This window comes from Triplophysa dalaica, chromosome 24 (genome assembly GCF_015846415.1).
Source record: "Triplophysa dalaica isolate WHDGS20190420 chromosome 24, ASM1584641v1, whole genome shotgun sequence".
NCBI classification, from domain to species: domain Eukaryota; kingdom Metazoa; phylum Chordata; class Actinopteri; order Cypriniformes; family Nemacheilidae; genus Triplophysa; species Triplophysa dalaica.
In genome coordinates this window covers 6,204,358-6,220,734 of record NC_079565.1, presented here as the reverse complement: position 1 = coordinate 6,220,734, position 16,377 = coordinate 6,204,358, and the positions used below count along the sequence as shown (strand labels likewise).

The 16,377-nt window shown below is 37.8% G+C and overlaps 1 protein-coding gene across 1 annotated transcript in view; it reads right to left on the bottom strand.

Annotated features, from left to right (window-relative positions):
- Positions 1-1,807: 1,807 nt before the first annotated feature.
- The window catches only part of spon1b (spondin 1b), a 45,351-nt gene continuing 30,781 nt past the window's right edge, over positions 1,808-16,377 (bottom strand). Inside the window, 11 exon segments of the mRNA XM_056740471.1 lie at positions 1,808-2,975; positions 5,024-5,287; positions 5,582-5,746; positions 6,089-6,256; positions 7,542-7,664; positions 7,667-7,711; positions 9,799-9,984; positions 10,266-10,341; positions 10,969-11,109; positions 12,125-12,326; positions 14,959-15,023. Of these exon segments, the coding sequence (XP_056596449.1) occupies positions 2,812-2,975; positions 5,024-5,287; positions 5,582-5,746; positions 6,089-6,256; positions 7,542-7,664; positions 7,667-7,711; positions 9,799-9,984; positions 10,266-10,341; positions 10,969-11,109; positions 12,125-12,326; positions 14,959-15,023 (1,599 nt within the window). The 3' untranslated portion in view covers positions 1,808-2,811.

The window sequence follows — 16,377 nt, the reverse complement described above, 5'->3', positions numbered from 1 at the left end:
ACCTGAAACAACTGACACTGTATGACACAATAGACGTAAGTGTGTGACGCCACAACCTGAGTCATTGACGGCCAGGCACCTGGATTATTCAGCAAAGTAGAGTAATCGTACAACATCCATATATATAACCAGTGTTCATTTTTAAAGGGCTCATCCCTACACCCTTATCTCATCAAAAGGTGAGCGCTTCGGAGGGATCAAGGGTGTACTGTAGGGAACCAGAAAACTTCTGGGTAGTAAGTGCACTTATGCACCCCCTCGTCATTCGGCGCTGTCTTCACACTATCATGAAGCAAAGCGTCCATCATAAGTTGTGCCACCGAGGAGTAACTGTTAATATATAAATTCTGTCATTAATTAATTACCGTCTAGTTGTTCCAAACATGCATAAATGTCTTTGTTTGGTTGAACACAAAGATAGATATATGGAAAATGCTTGCAACCGAGATTTCTGGGGCACCAAAATGACTAGTAGAAAGAATTGTTGTATTTTTTTGTTCTGTTGAACACAAAAGAAAATATTTGTAAGAATTTAGAAAAACAAACAGTTATGGAGCAACCATTTTAATTGTAGTAAATTGGGAATGAGAAGCTGAAGCCCTATGTTGCGGTGGGGCCGCCATCTTGAGAGGATGATTCTCCACTGCTATTATTGTTTTGATTTGTACCGTTTTGTTTGATATATGGAGAAAGGTGAAAGAACCATGGGCTTTTCCTGAACGACTCTACTTAATGCTATTGCAGTCTTTTAACCCAACGATACCAACCTAGTTATATTTCCTAATCGAACAAGAAAAATAGAAAAAACACTGCATTGAACGCACTAGCAGCCGTCCTCCCAAGATGGCGCAACACTCAACGCGGCGTGACGTCGATTAAAAGCTCTATTCAGAAATCTCAGTCCCTAACATTCTTACAAATATCGTTCTTTCTGCTCAACATACATATACTGGTTTGAAACAACTTGAAGGTGAGTCATGTATGACAGACTTTTAATTTTTGGGTGAACTTATCCCTTTAAGTAAACTAAACTTTCGAAAGCATCACCACGATTTAATTAGCGCTTTAAACTACTCAGAAGTCGCAAACAATTGCGTTTTTGTCGCAGGGTATTGATAGGATGGATATCAATGGATGATCAGATCCAAAAATCTTTTCAGTTTGAGAAGATGATACTATCACCATGACAACCCCAGTGGTGTGTTTGGCCCAGTTTAATCGTTGTGTGTACTCAATGCTAGCCGATGTATGATGTGTTTTAACAGAGAATCATATCTCGGAAGAGAGGAACCTCTTGTGTTTAGCGTAGGCTAACGTAGGGATTTCATAAAAGCTTTAAAAGGTGCACGATGTAAAGTTCAAATCTAAATGAACGTATTATATGCGATCGCCGTGTAACAGCTTAGCATTGGGTGAGTAGGTCAACTCATTGGTAAAAAAGGCTAAAAATTACGCATCCTACATGAAGCCACTACACTATTTTAGGCGACTGTCCATGGCTACCAATACACTTTTAAACAGATGGACAGATCAGAAATGTCACGTCAAAACACAGTTTAACCCATCTTATATAATAATGTTTTTTTTTATGTGACTAAACATTAAAATTTTACAATTAAACAGTGTAGCAACTAAAACAGAAGTGTTGACTGCTTGTACACTTGCACCTAACACAGTTCACGGTCTCCACCTAGTGGCTACAGAAAGTAATACATGTTCTAGTTTATTTGGCAACAAATGAATGACCAGAATAAATAAATATAATTTGTCTCATACATTGAAAATATGCATTAATCAATACAAAACGTAATCACATAAACTTTTATTGTAAAGGAGATTTATTCCAAAATAGTAGAATATTGTAGAGGAAGGAATGAGTGGTACAGAAAGAAAACAAGGGAGAGAGAAATGTGAAAAAATGGATTCAAATCCACACATGACTTTGGCAAGGCTTTCTGAAGCTGAATATATCAAAATTCCACGGTAAACGTAATAAAATGTCTAATTCAAAGGCCTTTAATCCTATAGATCGGTTAGTATTTTTTACATTAGCCTATTATACATCTAACAATGCGATAAAAAGTCACAAATCTATTTTAAACTCTGTAAATATATCACGATTTACGATCAACTGTGCTTTAAAGTTCCGTAGGCCAATGCTTAAACTGGATGTTCAGTCAAAACCACACATGGTGTTCCAATTGCACAGCTGACAACAAAAATCACCCCATCTTCACCAAATGCTTACTGTACAAATCAAGTGGGCATCGATTGTGGGTGACCCACCCTGATATCGCTCAATACAGGTGGCGAATTGTGTCTGTTTTCGACTTTGTATTACAAAACGGGTCCAATAGAACATTTCCTCCCTTATACACATCTATTGCATTGACTCGCAAAAAAATTCACAAAAAAGTTTTCCATCAAAAAATGCTACCTTTATTTGTACTGTATGTATATTGCATCTGTTTAGACCTCTAATGATTGAACGGCAATAACTGTTAAAAAAAGAAGTGTACGCTGATGTTTAAGTGTAAGATTGTGAAGTTGTACTGAAAAGTGTTGGTTATACATTATACAGTATATACGCCCACTAAAAAGGCAACTAAAACTATCACGGATAACAGGCCTGGTCCACATTGTGTACTTCTAAAATCCTACAAGCTCTAACTGTGGAACACACACTCTCGCCAGCCCCCTCTGCTGGAAACACTCTGTTAAAACTACACTATTTCCGCTCCATTCAGCCTCTTGATAAGCTGAGACAGTTTGACTATGACAGGGTGTGTATGACAGTAATACAGAGTCACTTTAGCACGGGTGCATGTTGCAAGCGCGGTTCTCCTTTAAGTTTTTGCAGTGGTTGTACTCTGCGCCTTTGGCCTTCTTCGGCAAAATCAACATGCGCTCTTGGATTCCCCCTCCACAGGGCTTGGTACATCTCATCCAGTTGCTCCATCTGGCCATCGGACAGGCTGCGGGAAAAGAGAAAAAGGGTTTTTGAAACCATGAGGTTTGCAGCAAAAACGTAATGTGAAGCATTAATGTGATAAAAGACGCAATCGGTTCACTTCTATTGAACTCAAAGCATTCATTCATAAAAGGTCCTTCCATGACATTTAATCCGTTCGCAGATATTAAATCAGTTCCTGTCAAGAAGGTGGAAACCAAGATCAAGTGTTAAGACCTCGCAAATGAAGACAGGGATTGAGATTATCCGATGTCCTCCACGGCTGAAGGGAGACAGCGCAGTTAAAGCTGATGTATGAGTGTATGTGTGTGTTCTGTGACCATGTCAGACAAATTGTGAGGAGGTGTAGCAAGACCAGAAGGACTTCCTTGTACAATGAGTCTAGAACATTCAATGTGACGCCGTCTGTGACCGTACTGAATCACTTCATCATACGCCGACAATACAGTGTATGTGTGTAAGAGAGAGAGAGATGCCCTCTCTCAGTGAGTGTCTGAGGATATTATTGATTGCTTCAAGTAGGAGCAATAAGGAGGATTTACAAGGAGTTTAGGAGAACAATTTGATCAATAGGTCTTTGTGGGTGACGGAAATCATATAGACATTTTTGGTAACAATAAACAAACAACTATGGCGTTGAGAGCTGTACGAAAATAATGCGACTTACAAAGGTGCCGTTAATGTGAATATAAAATAACAGCTGCAGAAAAATATGAGACCATTCCAAAATTCATTTAATCAGCATTTCTAGATTTCCAGTATCAAGTCAAGTCCAGTATCTGTTGAATCAAACCTCTGGTGTGACATCAATAAGCAATGTGAAAGATAAAAATGTAGGTTATCATATAACTTGTCCTTTATACATGTACATATGAAGAGCTCTTTTCCAAAACGCATTAAACGGCAAATTTAAGTTTGTTATGCCATTTTGTTGTGTACTAAACCTGTTCACTGTTCCATCAATGTTTCATGCCAAATCACTATATTTCCTTGTTTAAAATGTTCTGCAAGATGCAGTTTCTTTCCAAAACGCTATAAGTGCCGAACCTTTTTTTTGTCCTCTCGACCAATCAGAATTCGCTCGCTAGTGGTATTTGTATGCGTGTTATTTTTAAATTATTTGTTGTATGTGGTGGAAAATATTGAAACATGAAATTGATAATATTTATTTTGTTTTACTATTTAGTTTGTTACTATTTATTTTATTTGGCTGTTATTTATTTCATGCATTTGCATTTATTTGATTTATATTAATTTATAGTATGAGTCCCTGATGTCATATGTTGCATGTTCTCTGGTTTGTTTGTTTTTTAAAAAGAAATAAACCACATTTTTTTGAGAAACAGGATGGATTTGTAGCGTTTGGAAAAAATATAAATAAACTTTGAATTTTTAATCGACAATATTGTTGTTTCATTTAACAATCATTGTTTAACATGTTCAGACTGAGCCAACAGACCATTTTAACAGGATAAATTGAATATTAAAAAAATGTATGGGTCTAGGTAAAAAAATGTCATTTTCATGAAAACTATTAAAATGGATTTATGCGTTTTGAAAAAGAGCTCTTCAAAAATTACTCTTGTATTGCTCAATGAATATGAATAAATGAATAAATGAATATGAACTTGTTTTCTTTGCTGTATTTGAGGTCTAAAAGAAAAACAGAGCATCTTTTCTGTTATTTTAATATGTTTGTCCAGTTTTCATTTTCTGCAAATAAATGCAAATAAAAAAACAGTATTTTTATTTGAAATTTAGGCGAAATATTTTTAGTAGTTAACAGAATGAAACAAAAATGATCATTTTACCTGAATACACCTATAAATAGTAAATTCAGAAAAATGATATATAATGGTCTCGTAATTTGTTTCTGCAGCTGTATATTTATGATACACTTTCTGTTCCAGAATGGAGAAATGTAGGGTGTGGCTTGATTTTAGTAATTGGAAATTGATTCTTAACTATGTGCAAATAACATCAATCCTGTAAATCTGTTAATGGAGTTCTAAACCCGGCTAAGCATTGACTGAACAGTAAATCATTTCGGACCTGTGCTCTCCTCCGCCACAGAATCTCGTCTCTGCTTGACTTGTTTCCTCGCCGAAACTTCCTGTCTCTTCTTTTTGTCGCTGGCTCGGGAACCTTTCGTGCACTTGCGGATCTTGCACTTCTTCCTCTGGACCGTCTCCGGGCACGGCATGCCCCCAAACTGAGGCTCCAGCTTGACCATCCGTGAGCGGATCATGTGACCCTTCCCGCAGGACTTATTACACTCAGACCAAGATGACCATTCTGACAGCATGCAGTCTGTGGCTGGAAGGGGAATGATGGGAGAAAACGAATTACAATTGTTCGAAGGTTGTTATGGCCTTATAAAACGAGTCCTCTATAGAAACTGAAATTTAATGTTCACAAAATTTCATTATATTTTATAAAATATTTCAGGGACAAAGTTGAAGGAACGTTCTAATTTAAATCCTTGTAAGGCAAATTTAATACCAACTTGATCGGATGAATTGAAAAAGATGCTTCTGATTTTTGAATCGTATCATTTGTGTATTATAAAAACAACAGAAGTCAAATTAAAATGTCTCCAAAGTTACTTACGGCATTCAGGAAGCATACACTTTTCAACCTGCTCGAGCTCATCTGGGCACAGACTGGGCTCCACGGGCGTCTTCAGCATCCGCTGACGGGAACGCATACCCATACCGCAAGACACGCTGCACTCATTCCATTCAGACCATGGAGACAGCATACACACCACAGCATCTACAAACAGAGAATTAATAACGTCATACCTGCAAATATTTTTAATATTAAAAAATATATTTTCAATTATTTTATCTACCTAATGCATACTATAACTGTAGTGCACACTCCCTAATACATCTCAGATTTGCCGTAGATCCTACATTTGCTGCGCTGCATATTTTTATCGTGTGGTTCAGAGACCCGGTCAAGTGAAAAGCAAATCTAATCACAAATCAACAACCAGTAAAGTCCTCCAGGAGATTCTAGTAATGAATTAAGTTTGGTGAAGCGGTGCTTTTCTGCCCATGAGAGTTGTTGGCTTGAGTTGGATGCTTTGACATTTTGTGGTTGCATACTTACTGCAGTCAGGCATCATGCACTTCTCAACCTCGGCTAGCTGTGCGAGGCAGGGCGAGCCATCTGAGGCTTCCATCTTCATCATGCGCTCTCTTCTTCTCATTCCAAATCCACAGCTCACGCTGCACGGTTCCCACTCGCCCCACTCTGTGACCACACAGCTGCTGCCCGCTAGAGCACACAACACACACGTATTAGTGAGGATGGCTCATAAACTTCAACTGTATTCAGACCAGAAGGATGTTATCTCCTAATAAATACACAAACCTGTATAAATTGAACACAAAATTGGTGGGTGTAAATCAAAACATCTTAAGTACTTGAGTACTTTTCACTCTACTCAAGTACATTTTCAAGTATCTGTATTTTATCAGAGTGTTTTTTACTTCACTATATTCAACATATTATAAAGCATTCATCACACTTTTTACTCCACTACAATTCTTTTACATTTAATGCTGGAGAACATTCAAAATACTTTCGTACTTTTACTCAAGTAAAATACCTATAAAGTAGAAAAATTTTTAAATGGACTTGAGTGTTATAGAAAAACACATTTATTTATGAAATGTTTTGGAGTGAAAAGATACTGTATAATGTAGTAATTTAGTCTAATGTATAAAGTATAGTGTATAAACCCTTATACAAGTTGGTAGACCTCTACTGGAAGGAGATTTTTCTAAATATATCCCCCACAAGTATCTAATATTCCTGGAATAAATCATTTCATATATATTCATAATCTTTTGTAGTCAAACAGTACTTGTGTAGTAGAGAAAAAATTATCATAGATCAATTTTATTGGCCCTAATATAAATTATTTGATAGTATTTGCCATGAAAAACAAAATGTATTCATTAACCAAATGTTAAATACTTAATTATGCCGCGGTCAAACTTGACTCTGAGCATGTGAAATTTGAGATTCCTCAATCTTCTACATTTCTGTACTGTACCAAGAGGTCAAGACATCTTCACTCACGTTTCTCAAATTCGCATGTTCACCAAACTTGAATTTTGCTACGCAGCAAAATGTGAAATATCTTCAGACAGGCTTGCGTTTCCGGTCTGAAGCATTTGCATGTGTACGAATGGAAGTCATTGACCCCAATGGAACAGCTTTTCACAGTTTCAATAGTTCCCGGAAGTTATTAGTTACGCAGGGAGCTGCGACTAAACATACCAACTGAGGTAAACTTTTAACCCATTTAAAGACGAAAGCCATTTAATGAATAAAAATGAAAGAAATAAAGCATTTAAAGAGAAAACTGTAACTATCTGAAGGCTCCACGAAACACGTGGCACCGCTCTCAATAGCTCCCGGAAGTTACTAGTTTCGCATGGAATTGGGACTAAACAGACCAACTCTGTCCCGAATACTTGCCATGAAAAACACGTGACCATTTGACTTGAGTAAATATAAAATATGGCGACTCTATCAATCGTATATAACTTACAGCACTCTTCGTTGACCACACACTTTTCAGTCTCCTCGGTGGGCAATGTACATCTGGAGCCGTCCTCTGGGAACTGTTTGACATATCTCTCTCTGGACCGCATGCCCATGCCACACGAGGCGTGCACGGAGACCAGCTGATCCACTCTGACATCATACATGTGGACGCCTCTCCTGGACAGAACGCAATCGTATGCTAATGAGGTATAACACAAAATGCAGCACACATAGTATGAATGAGAAGTTGTGACCAAACTTTTAAATTGCTCTTTGCATTTCATCCTTCATATTTTCTACCTCTCTCCCCTTATAAAATGCTGATAGATTCGTTTGAAATTGACCGATCCAGGCTTATATGATCTCACCTCAATCATTCTAATGATCTCTACGACAGAGCCTGTACATAGATTTGTTATCAGACTGGATGGATGAACTCGGGGTAACTCTTCATAGATTTGTCTCCGGTTCAGAATGGCAGACCATGTTTGGGTGCGGCACCGGGCGCTAATAAAGCAACTAAGTGAATCATTAATAAGAGCTGTAAATAAACGTGGCCCTGACGGGGTCCCCAGAGGCCCCGGTGTCGGCCTGTCAGCCGGCTGGTGGATTATCAATCAATGCGAGCCTTAAACGGCCCATTAATTAAAATCAAAGAAGAGTCTGCGCGGAGCAAATGTGAAGCTATGCGGGTTCTATTAATCAATGACGGGTGGTGGCGACTGGCGAGACACGGCTCTCGACGTCTTTACAAGCCTCCCGTCGGAGTTGACTGAATGAAGACTGAACCCGGAGAAACGGACAGATCGGACGATAAAGAGAGTGAAGAAGATGGATGGGCAGGCGGGGGTGCTTTAAAAGACAGTTAAAGATGTTAAAGACAAAACGTAGACGGCAAACCAGACAGAATCAGAAAACATCATTGATGTTAGTGCCGCTCGATTTCTTTAAATAATTGTAAGGAGATTATTGTGACAAATTTGTCATTTAAACCCTGATACGAAGACGTGACACCTTAAAATGAAAAGGACACTTTTTTCAAGTGTTTTATAAAACAGTGGTCTGGTTAATCTCTTATAAATACCTTTGTTTTGGTGGAAAACCTCTATTTTTGTCAAAACTTTTATTTTTGTCATAATGGATTTTGTTTAGTAGACTACAGACCCAACTGAATGATCTGTGTATCTTTGGATGATTGATTTATTTGTTATTATCTTTAAAACAGAAAAAGATTCAACTGTTATCACAAGTTCCACCCTTCTCATAAACATAAAAAGAAATCTAAAAATAAAACAAATCTCAAATTTTTGTTTTGTTTTCATCACAATTTCTTCAAATAAAATATGAAAAAAATGATATATAAATATACACACACACACACACACACACATATATATATATATATTTATATTATGTATAATACACAATATATATAGAACACTTTGGATGATGTAACAACATGACGTTTAATGTTGGTCAAGAAGAACTTCCTGTTTCACTTCTTTAAAACGACACAAAATAAAAAAAAAAAAATGTTAAACAAATATCTTAAAGATTGAATTGTAGCTACATGTAAAATAAAATAAAACTAGAAGTGCTTCTGGAATAGAGTTTACATCTTGCAAAGTGGTCTATAAATAAGATCAAAACAAGTCAACAACAGTTTTGATATTTGGTTTTATATTCATGAGTAGGGTCTGATTAATGTTTGATTCCTTTTTCCATTTGAACGACAAAAACGAATAAATAAATTATCCAAAGTTCTTAATACTGGGCATGCAGCGCATGTAGACTATATTTGTTCCATCAAATCACCAACTTCTTGTCGTTTAATAATGGCAAAATACCATAAATTGTGATTTCCTAATAGTTGTCTCGATAAACAAACGTAAAGAATTTATGTCCAACACCTAACGGAAAAACATTCAAGGTTTAACTTTGCAAGATTTCACACTTCGACCCAATCGGCCGACCAACGAAGTGCAAATGTCGTATTGATTCTCTTAAACGCTAAACCACAATTTATTTTTTATGTTTATAGTTTTACAGCATCTACCTCCGCATCGAGCGAATCGATACCATGGTCTGCCTGAGCAGATTGCTGGCATAAAACTCAACAGCAGCAGTTTGAGGTCGGGGAGGTTTTCTTAACCTTGAAAGCAGCCTGCATTTCTTCACGTTAAAGTGCTAACAAGACTATCGACCCGCTTCCGTCTTAAAATCCTCTCACACGTGTTTCTTTGTTTTTTTATCTTTCTCACCCTCCTCGCTGCAGCCGGGCCCCATGCAGGGCTGAAAGTCCTGTGTGTGCAGGCAGGGCGTGTTGGGGTCCAGCTGGGCTTTTAGCATCCTCTGCCTCATCCTCCGACCTTTATCGCAGGTGGACGAGCTGCAAGCCGACCACGGAGACCAGTTGGAGTAGATGCACGTGTCTGGAGTGTTGTCTCCTGTGAAAGTGGACGGTGCTTTTAGAGAAAACCGCACGTGTTTCTTTTTTTTAAAGATGATATCTTCATTTTTGTGCTCTTTAACGTCAAAACTACCTTAATTATCTAGCTGTGAACATAATGGAAGCACTGTTCCTCTCGTTGATGACTTGACCATGACAGAAGGGACGTTTGGAGGTTTACTAAGATACCCGCCGCCCGCCTTGTTCTTTAAACCCTCCGTTGGCTATGTTTTTAAATGAGGTGCCACAAATTGGATAAGATAGCGTTACCATACTCACGTTCCTCCGTCTCCTCCTGAGCGATATCAGCGACGATATCGTCTATGGTGTCGGGGACGGTGTTGCACTGTTCTCCCTGCAGATTGGATGAACAAGGTTCAACATCACAGCGGCTGATAAGATCCACCATTTGCCATCTGATCACTATCATGCTAAAGCCTCATGCTAAAAAAACTAATCTCAGAGGGAAAATGATTGTAAACTAGCAGGCGAGAGGCAATCCCACGCTTTTCTGTTTCTCAAAAGCCCAGAGATGAGATTCTTCCCAGCTGTGAGATAGAGATGAAACATCTGGCGTGGAATATTGCACATTTTTTATCATTCAAGGTTTCACAATGGAGTGTTTTCGCTTTAAACCGTCTCGCGATTCCAAACACTGTCATCTGAAGGATAACAGATGCTGCTGAACTTCAGTATTCGCCTTCGTGTATTTATGTAAGCATTTAAGTTTAGCAAATGTGCTTTTTTCACTCAGCCATTCTGGGTCAGACGCTATATTAAACAACGCAGCTGTTCGTACCAAATGTACCAAATACATTTGTCCCATTTAGTAGTTAATGCGCGCCTGATTAAAGTGACATCAAATTAATGTCATTGGATTTTTATGAGTGCCTACTTATTGGATCCTAATAGATTTGCATTTCATAAGGAACATCAGTGCAGGCACTACAATAGGAAGACATGACTGCTTTCAAAAAATCACCTTTCTCGCAATTCTCTCCACCACCACTCGGGCTAAAGGTGAGATAGGGCCACCAGATGGGTCGTAAAAGGGGCTTTGTGGATGATCCAGACTGGTGAGGGGCCGGATGCGCTCCTGAGGATTACTGGGTTTATTGGGAGACTGAAATACAACAGACATCAAGCAGACAGATAGAGAAAGAGAGTGTGTGACTTTTGGATGCCATCTGCCAGAGCTCCTCACCTTTCATCTCCACATGCATCATTTATTCACCAACTTTCCTTTTATGAGTGATTTATGGCTGTGTTTCTTGCCTGTGTGTTTTGAGAGTCACCTGACACTTACCCGCGTTCAACTCGGATGCCTTCAGAGAAAACAAATGCCAACTGCTGCGCCAACTGCTTGAATAAACTAAGTAAAACTTCTAAAGATTTCAAGAACTTAAAGCGATAGTTCACCCCAAAATGAAAATTCTTTCAACATTTACTCACCGTCATGTATTTTCAAACCTGTATGACTTCCTTCTTTTTTCTATGAAAGGAGATATTTTAAAGAAATTTAGTAACCGAACAGCAGCGGCACCCATGCAACATCTATTGTGCAAGTGAATGGGTGCCAGTTAACAACATTCTTCAAAATATATTTTTTGTGTTCTGTGATAGAAAGAAAGAAAGTCATACAGGTTTGAAATGACAAGAGGGTGAGTAAATGATGACAGAATTTTCATCTTTAACACTTGTGTCTGTCAGTGCCATCTCGTGCCAGCAGGGGGCAGCAGATGGCGCACTGTTTCCACTTCTTCCACTTGTGGTGATGTTTATCTTGAAAAGACCTAAAACTGTTCAGTCAGTCTTGTGTAATTATGAAGATGCTATTGACAAAAAAAGGAAAAGCGAGGGAATTATTATGCCTATTATTTTAAGTGCAGGCTTGGCTTTTTCCCGGAAAACTAAAATATACAAGACAGCAAAAACTGAGTATGCTCAAAGTGTCCAGATGGACTCATTAGAATATTTTGAGCACTTCCTGCACTGATTTTAGAGAAAATTTAGGTACACAATTTGTACCTAAATATAATTGAATATGAATCAACGTGTGAAGCGTACAGTACTGCACTCTTTTAAGTTCTCTTAGAATGCTTGAAATGTTATTATTTCGTCCGTCTGTGAATGCTGACCTCATATGTGACCCCGCTGTCAGTCCCAGCATCCCACGGCACCAGGTCCTTCTCCAGTTTCTGCACCCAGCCGCAGTCTTTGGTGCAGAGGTCCTCCCCAGACAATCCCACATTCCAGTCGGGACTGGGGCCCAGCATGGTCAAGAATGACATGAGATGACGGGATCGGTCCACTGAGAACTCCGCCGAGGGCGCGGACCGTCTGAGAGAAGCAGACAACAAAGAATATTTTAGATGTTTGGATACTTCAAAGCAATGAACAAAAGGGAAAATGTGTGAAGTGCAAAATGAAATCAAGTCATCTCATCATCAAACAGCAGTCAAAACCTCTTTTACTTCACTATTTTTGAGTCAAACGGAATATTAAATGGAAAACAAATGGGGGCGGGACTTAATTTTATTCATACTGTATGCATGTTCATGGTGATTTCTGACAACTTTCCTCCTAAAATCACCAAAAGAATCTACTTAGAGGACATGCAAGCTAAGGGTCAAGTTCATCTTGGGAAGCATCCGCCCCTTTTAAATGTTAACATTTACTTCTTCTGATTATTTTTTGCATTTATTGCAGAAACTTAAAGAGTAGTTCACATTCAGAAAGAAAACGCGGTCATTATTTAGATGCTCTCTTGTCATTTCAAACCTGTATGACTTTTTTTCTTCTGCAGAATTCAAAGAAAGATATTAAAAAATATCCCCATTGACTTTGGTTTTGTGTCCATACAATAAAAGTGAATAGGGACCAACGGTACTTTTTCAAAGTATCTTCTTTGTGTTTGGCCGAAGAAAGAAAATCACACGGGTTTAAAAAGACAGCAGGCTACGTAAATGATAACAGCATTTTCATTTTGAAGGTGAACTATTCCTTCAAACTACAATTTAAACCAGTTTAAAATTTCTGGATTAACTTTCACAATTTCACAAATATTGGATTACCTAATGGTAGCCAAAACCAACATCCTAAACGTTCAAATTTTATGACCTAGATGATGTCATCCGAAATGAGTTATTGAATTTTTGTGAAAGATCACAAAGAAAAGCATTCTTTGGAATAAAAAGTGCACTAACAAAAAAGACCAAGGACAAACATCGACGTAAACCGGGCCAATTCTGCTTTCATGGTTTGACTTTTAAGGCCTTAAACGCACGTAAAACACTTTACAAGAAACCTTGTATTATGTGCTAAGCATCAATTGTGTGAGTCTGTGCAGATGGTAACTAATCGAAGTAATTGCTCTGATAAACAAACCATCACCAAACCAACTGTTGCCGTTTAAACCGAACAGCCTGTGAGAATCAAACGTTACTGCTCGGATCTATTGATTAACACGTATTAAATATTCATGAAACCAGCACTCTATGACTCTCACAGCACACACTTAAGATCAGAAGAGAGAGAGAAGCAAGAAAGAGAAGCTCAAAAATCATAAAACGGGAATAGACGGAAGTAATTCACACTAAAAAAATGTCTAACAGGTAAAGCTGCGAGTACGGCCTCCCTCTCCGTGTGTTCAAACTGAATTTACAAAAACTGTAATGCGAAATCCTCACGCTGATTAAGAATGAATTGAGCGTGCCGATAACATACGTTATTTATTTACAAACGTCATATGCGTTGTTTTAGCCGCTGACTCGCTAAAACAATTATGCAAATCAGGTAACAGCGCAAACACGTCCCTGAAATTTGTGTTTAATGTAATTTGCATGGAACAATTTCCCAGTTGTGAGTGTTACTGTAGGTAGCGGAGGACACAGCAGCCAATCTGACAATACATTTACTGTTAGGCATCGATCCGCTTCTGCAGAAACTGAATCAGCTTTTAAAAATGTCAGAAGTACTATGCAATGACAGATTATAATGTGCTTCTATATAATTTGATCATCATCAGATGAATTGCTGTTATTGTTAGAAAAATATACACAACGATGTCTTGTATTCTGTAAGAGTAATAGGCACATACAGCCTGTTTAAAGTAAAATTCTGGCACTTTTATGTCGAAAACAAAAGAAGATATTTTGAGAAATGTCTCTGTTGTTTTATGTTCATACAATGAAGACAATGGACGGGCAGGTTAATGTTGTCTGGTTACTTACATTCCTCAAAATATATTTTGTGTTCTGCAGACAAAAGTCTGGTCAGGGTGAACTATCCCTTTAAACGGGATTGTGGGAAATTTGTGAATTTTGTTTTTTGCTGTTGATGCAGTTGTTTTTGCATAGGGCCTGTAAGCCACATTGAAACCAATGTGACCTTTTTCAAGTTATGATTTAAAACCATATGCAACAATCCGCATATGCATAAAGTTCAGAACGCTTATACACTTGACTTGTGGGTAGAAATAATTGGCGTCTGCCATACCTTCCCCTTTTCAGGGGGTAGATTGGTTGTGGTAATTGACAATCTTATGTTAAATTAGGTCAAGTGAATGTCCTGATGTATTGGAGCTTGAGGAAGGCCATTAACCTCAATCGCAGAAACGCCACGGGGAAAATGCTTCTCTCATCAAAAAAACGAAAACCTTTGCTAAACAAAAGCGCACATAAAATATTAACCGCCTCATTAGTGAGTGGAAAAGTAACATCTACATACCCAGCAGGTGCTAAAGACAATTTTTCTTTAACACGGCTCTTGTTGTTCACCCAGGTGAGAATGGAATATAAAAACATTTGAAAACTTATATACAAGAGAAATACCATTTTCTGGAGTTTTGCATGGGTGCCATTACCATATAATGTATTTAAATTTATGTAAAGTGAGTTGCATATATGCTAAAGATCAGTACGCATGCTCTATGGGAATGAAACCCATGACCTTTGTTTGGAAGTTGACTTACACATTAAGAGGTTGCCAGGCGGGCCACTGGGCTTTAGTTTTGATAACTGTCATCACATCATCACCCTAAGAAAAACAGACAAACAAAAACAGAATAACAAGTTTTAGATTTTTGCATTCTATGTATAGTGAGTAAAACAACAAGAATTTAAGCTGTTCTAGCTTCACTGCTATAGAACAATTTCTTTCTTTTAACTATTGAATTTTTAGCTTTCACAGTTTTTTTGTGTTGAAGAATTCTTCTATTTTCCCCTTTTCAATAATGAATAATGTATCCATCATTTCTAAAATGTCACACCGAAACCAAAAGGGACAAAGACCATATTGAGTTTTAACAGCATTATCAAAAATACCATATATTTAGCAACAACAAAAAAACACCATTAAAGAACAATCAAAAACACTGACAAATCGAGGCCAGAAATAGATAAGGAACGGTTTGAAAATGTGAGCAAGGGTAGAGAAACAGACAGACAGAGCGATAACTTATTCATCAGGATATGTTGTGGGCTTACACTGTGCTGATCTCAACAAAAGATTTAAAGCTTAAAGAAATGGTTGATGATGTGTTCAAACATTCAGACAAGCTGAGAAAACTGGCACACCTGTTCAAGCTGACAGCATCGGACACCATACTCAAGCATAATGGAGCGGAGTATCTCTTCATTATATAGACCCCGCCATGATAATGCACTGCGTGCCAGAACTTGATTTAAAATCAAACGTATGCTCGGAGGCCTGGACAGTCAAGGGGAGATCTCACTAAGTGTGCCATTTGTCCCAAAGTGACCATTAAGCATTTTTGATTGTCTGCTTCTTTATAATGTATGTATATTCATCATATTAAGGGGAAAAAATAAATAAGGCTCAAGGGGCATTTGGAGGATTTGGGCATTTTATTGAAAATAATGGGCGGATGAGGGGGATCAGGGTCAGGAGACATGCAGCATGGATTCAGATACAAGCCCACATCTCTCATACAGGCAACAAACCTTAATGTGACTGAAGAACATTATTCAATTCAATTTTGTTTACATAGTGCTTTTCACAATTTTCATTGTTGACGTCACAGCTTTATGGCATTATTATAAGAGATGCACGATACAAAGTGTTTTCTACTGATACCGATTGCCGATTATTCAGAGTGATATCCGCCGCTCCCGATTCTGAAGATTCATATTAAATTTCGTAGCACTGAAATATATGAATTCAAATAATGACATCAAACTGGTGATGTTTGTTAATACCTTCGATATACAGAGCATAAATTCATTGCCATTTCCTGTCCTCTTACGATTGACAGGATATACAGGGCGATTAAATTGCTTTAATCGACCGTTAACAATTATTTGCCGATATCTATTTATAATAAATTATTTAAAAAAATTAATCGACAAATAAATAAATTCAATTTTATTTG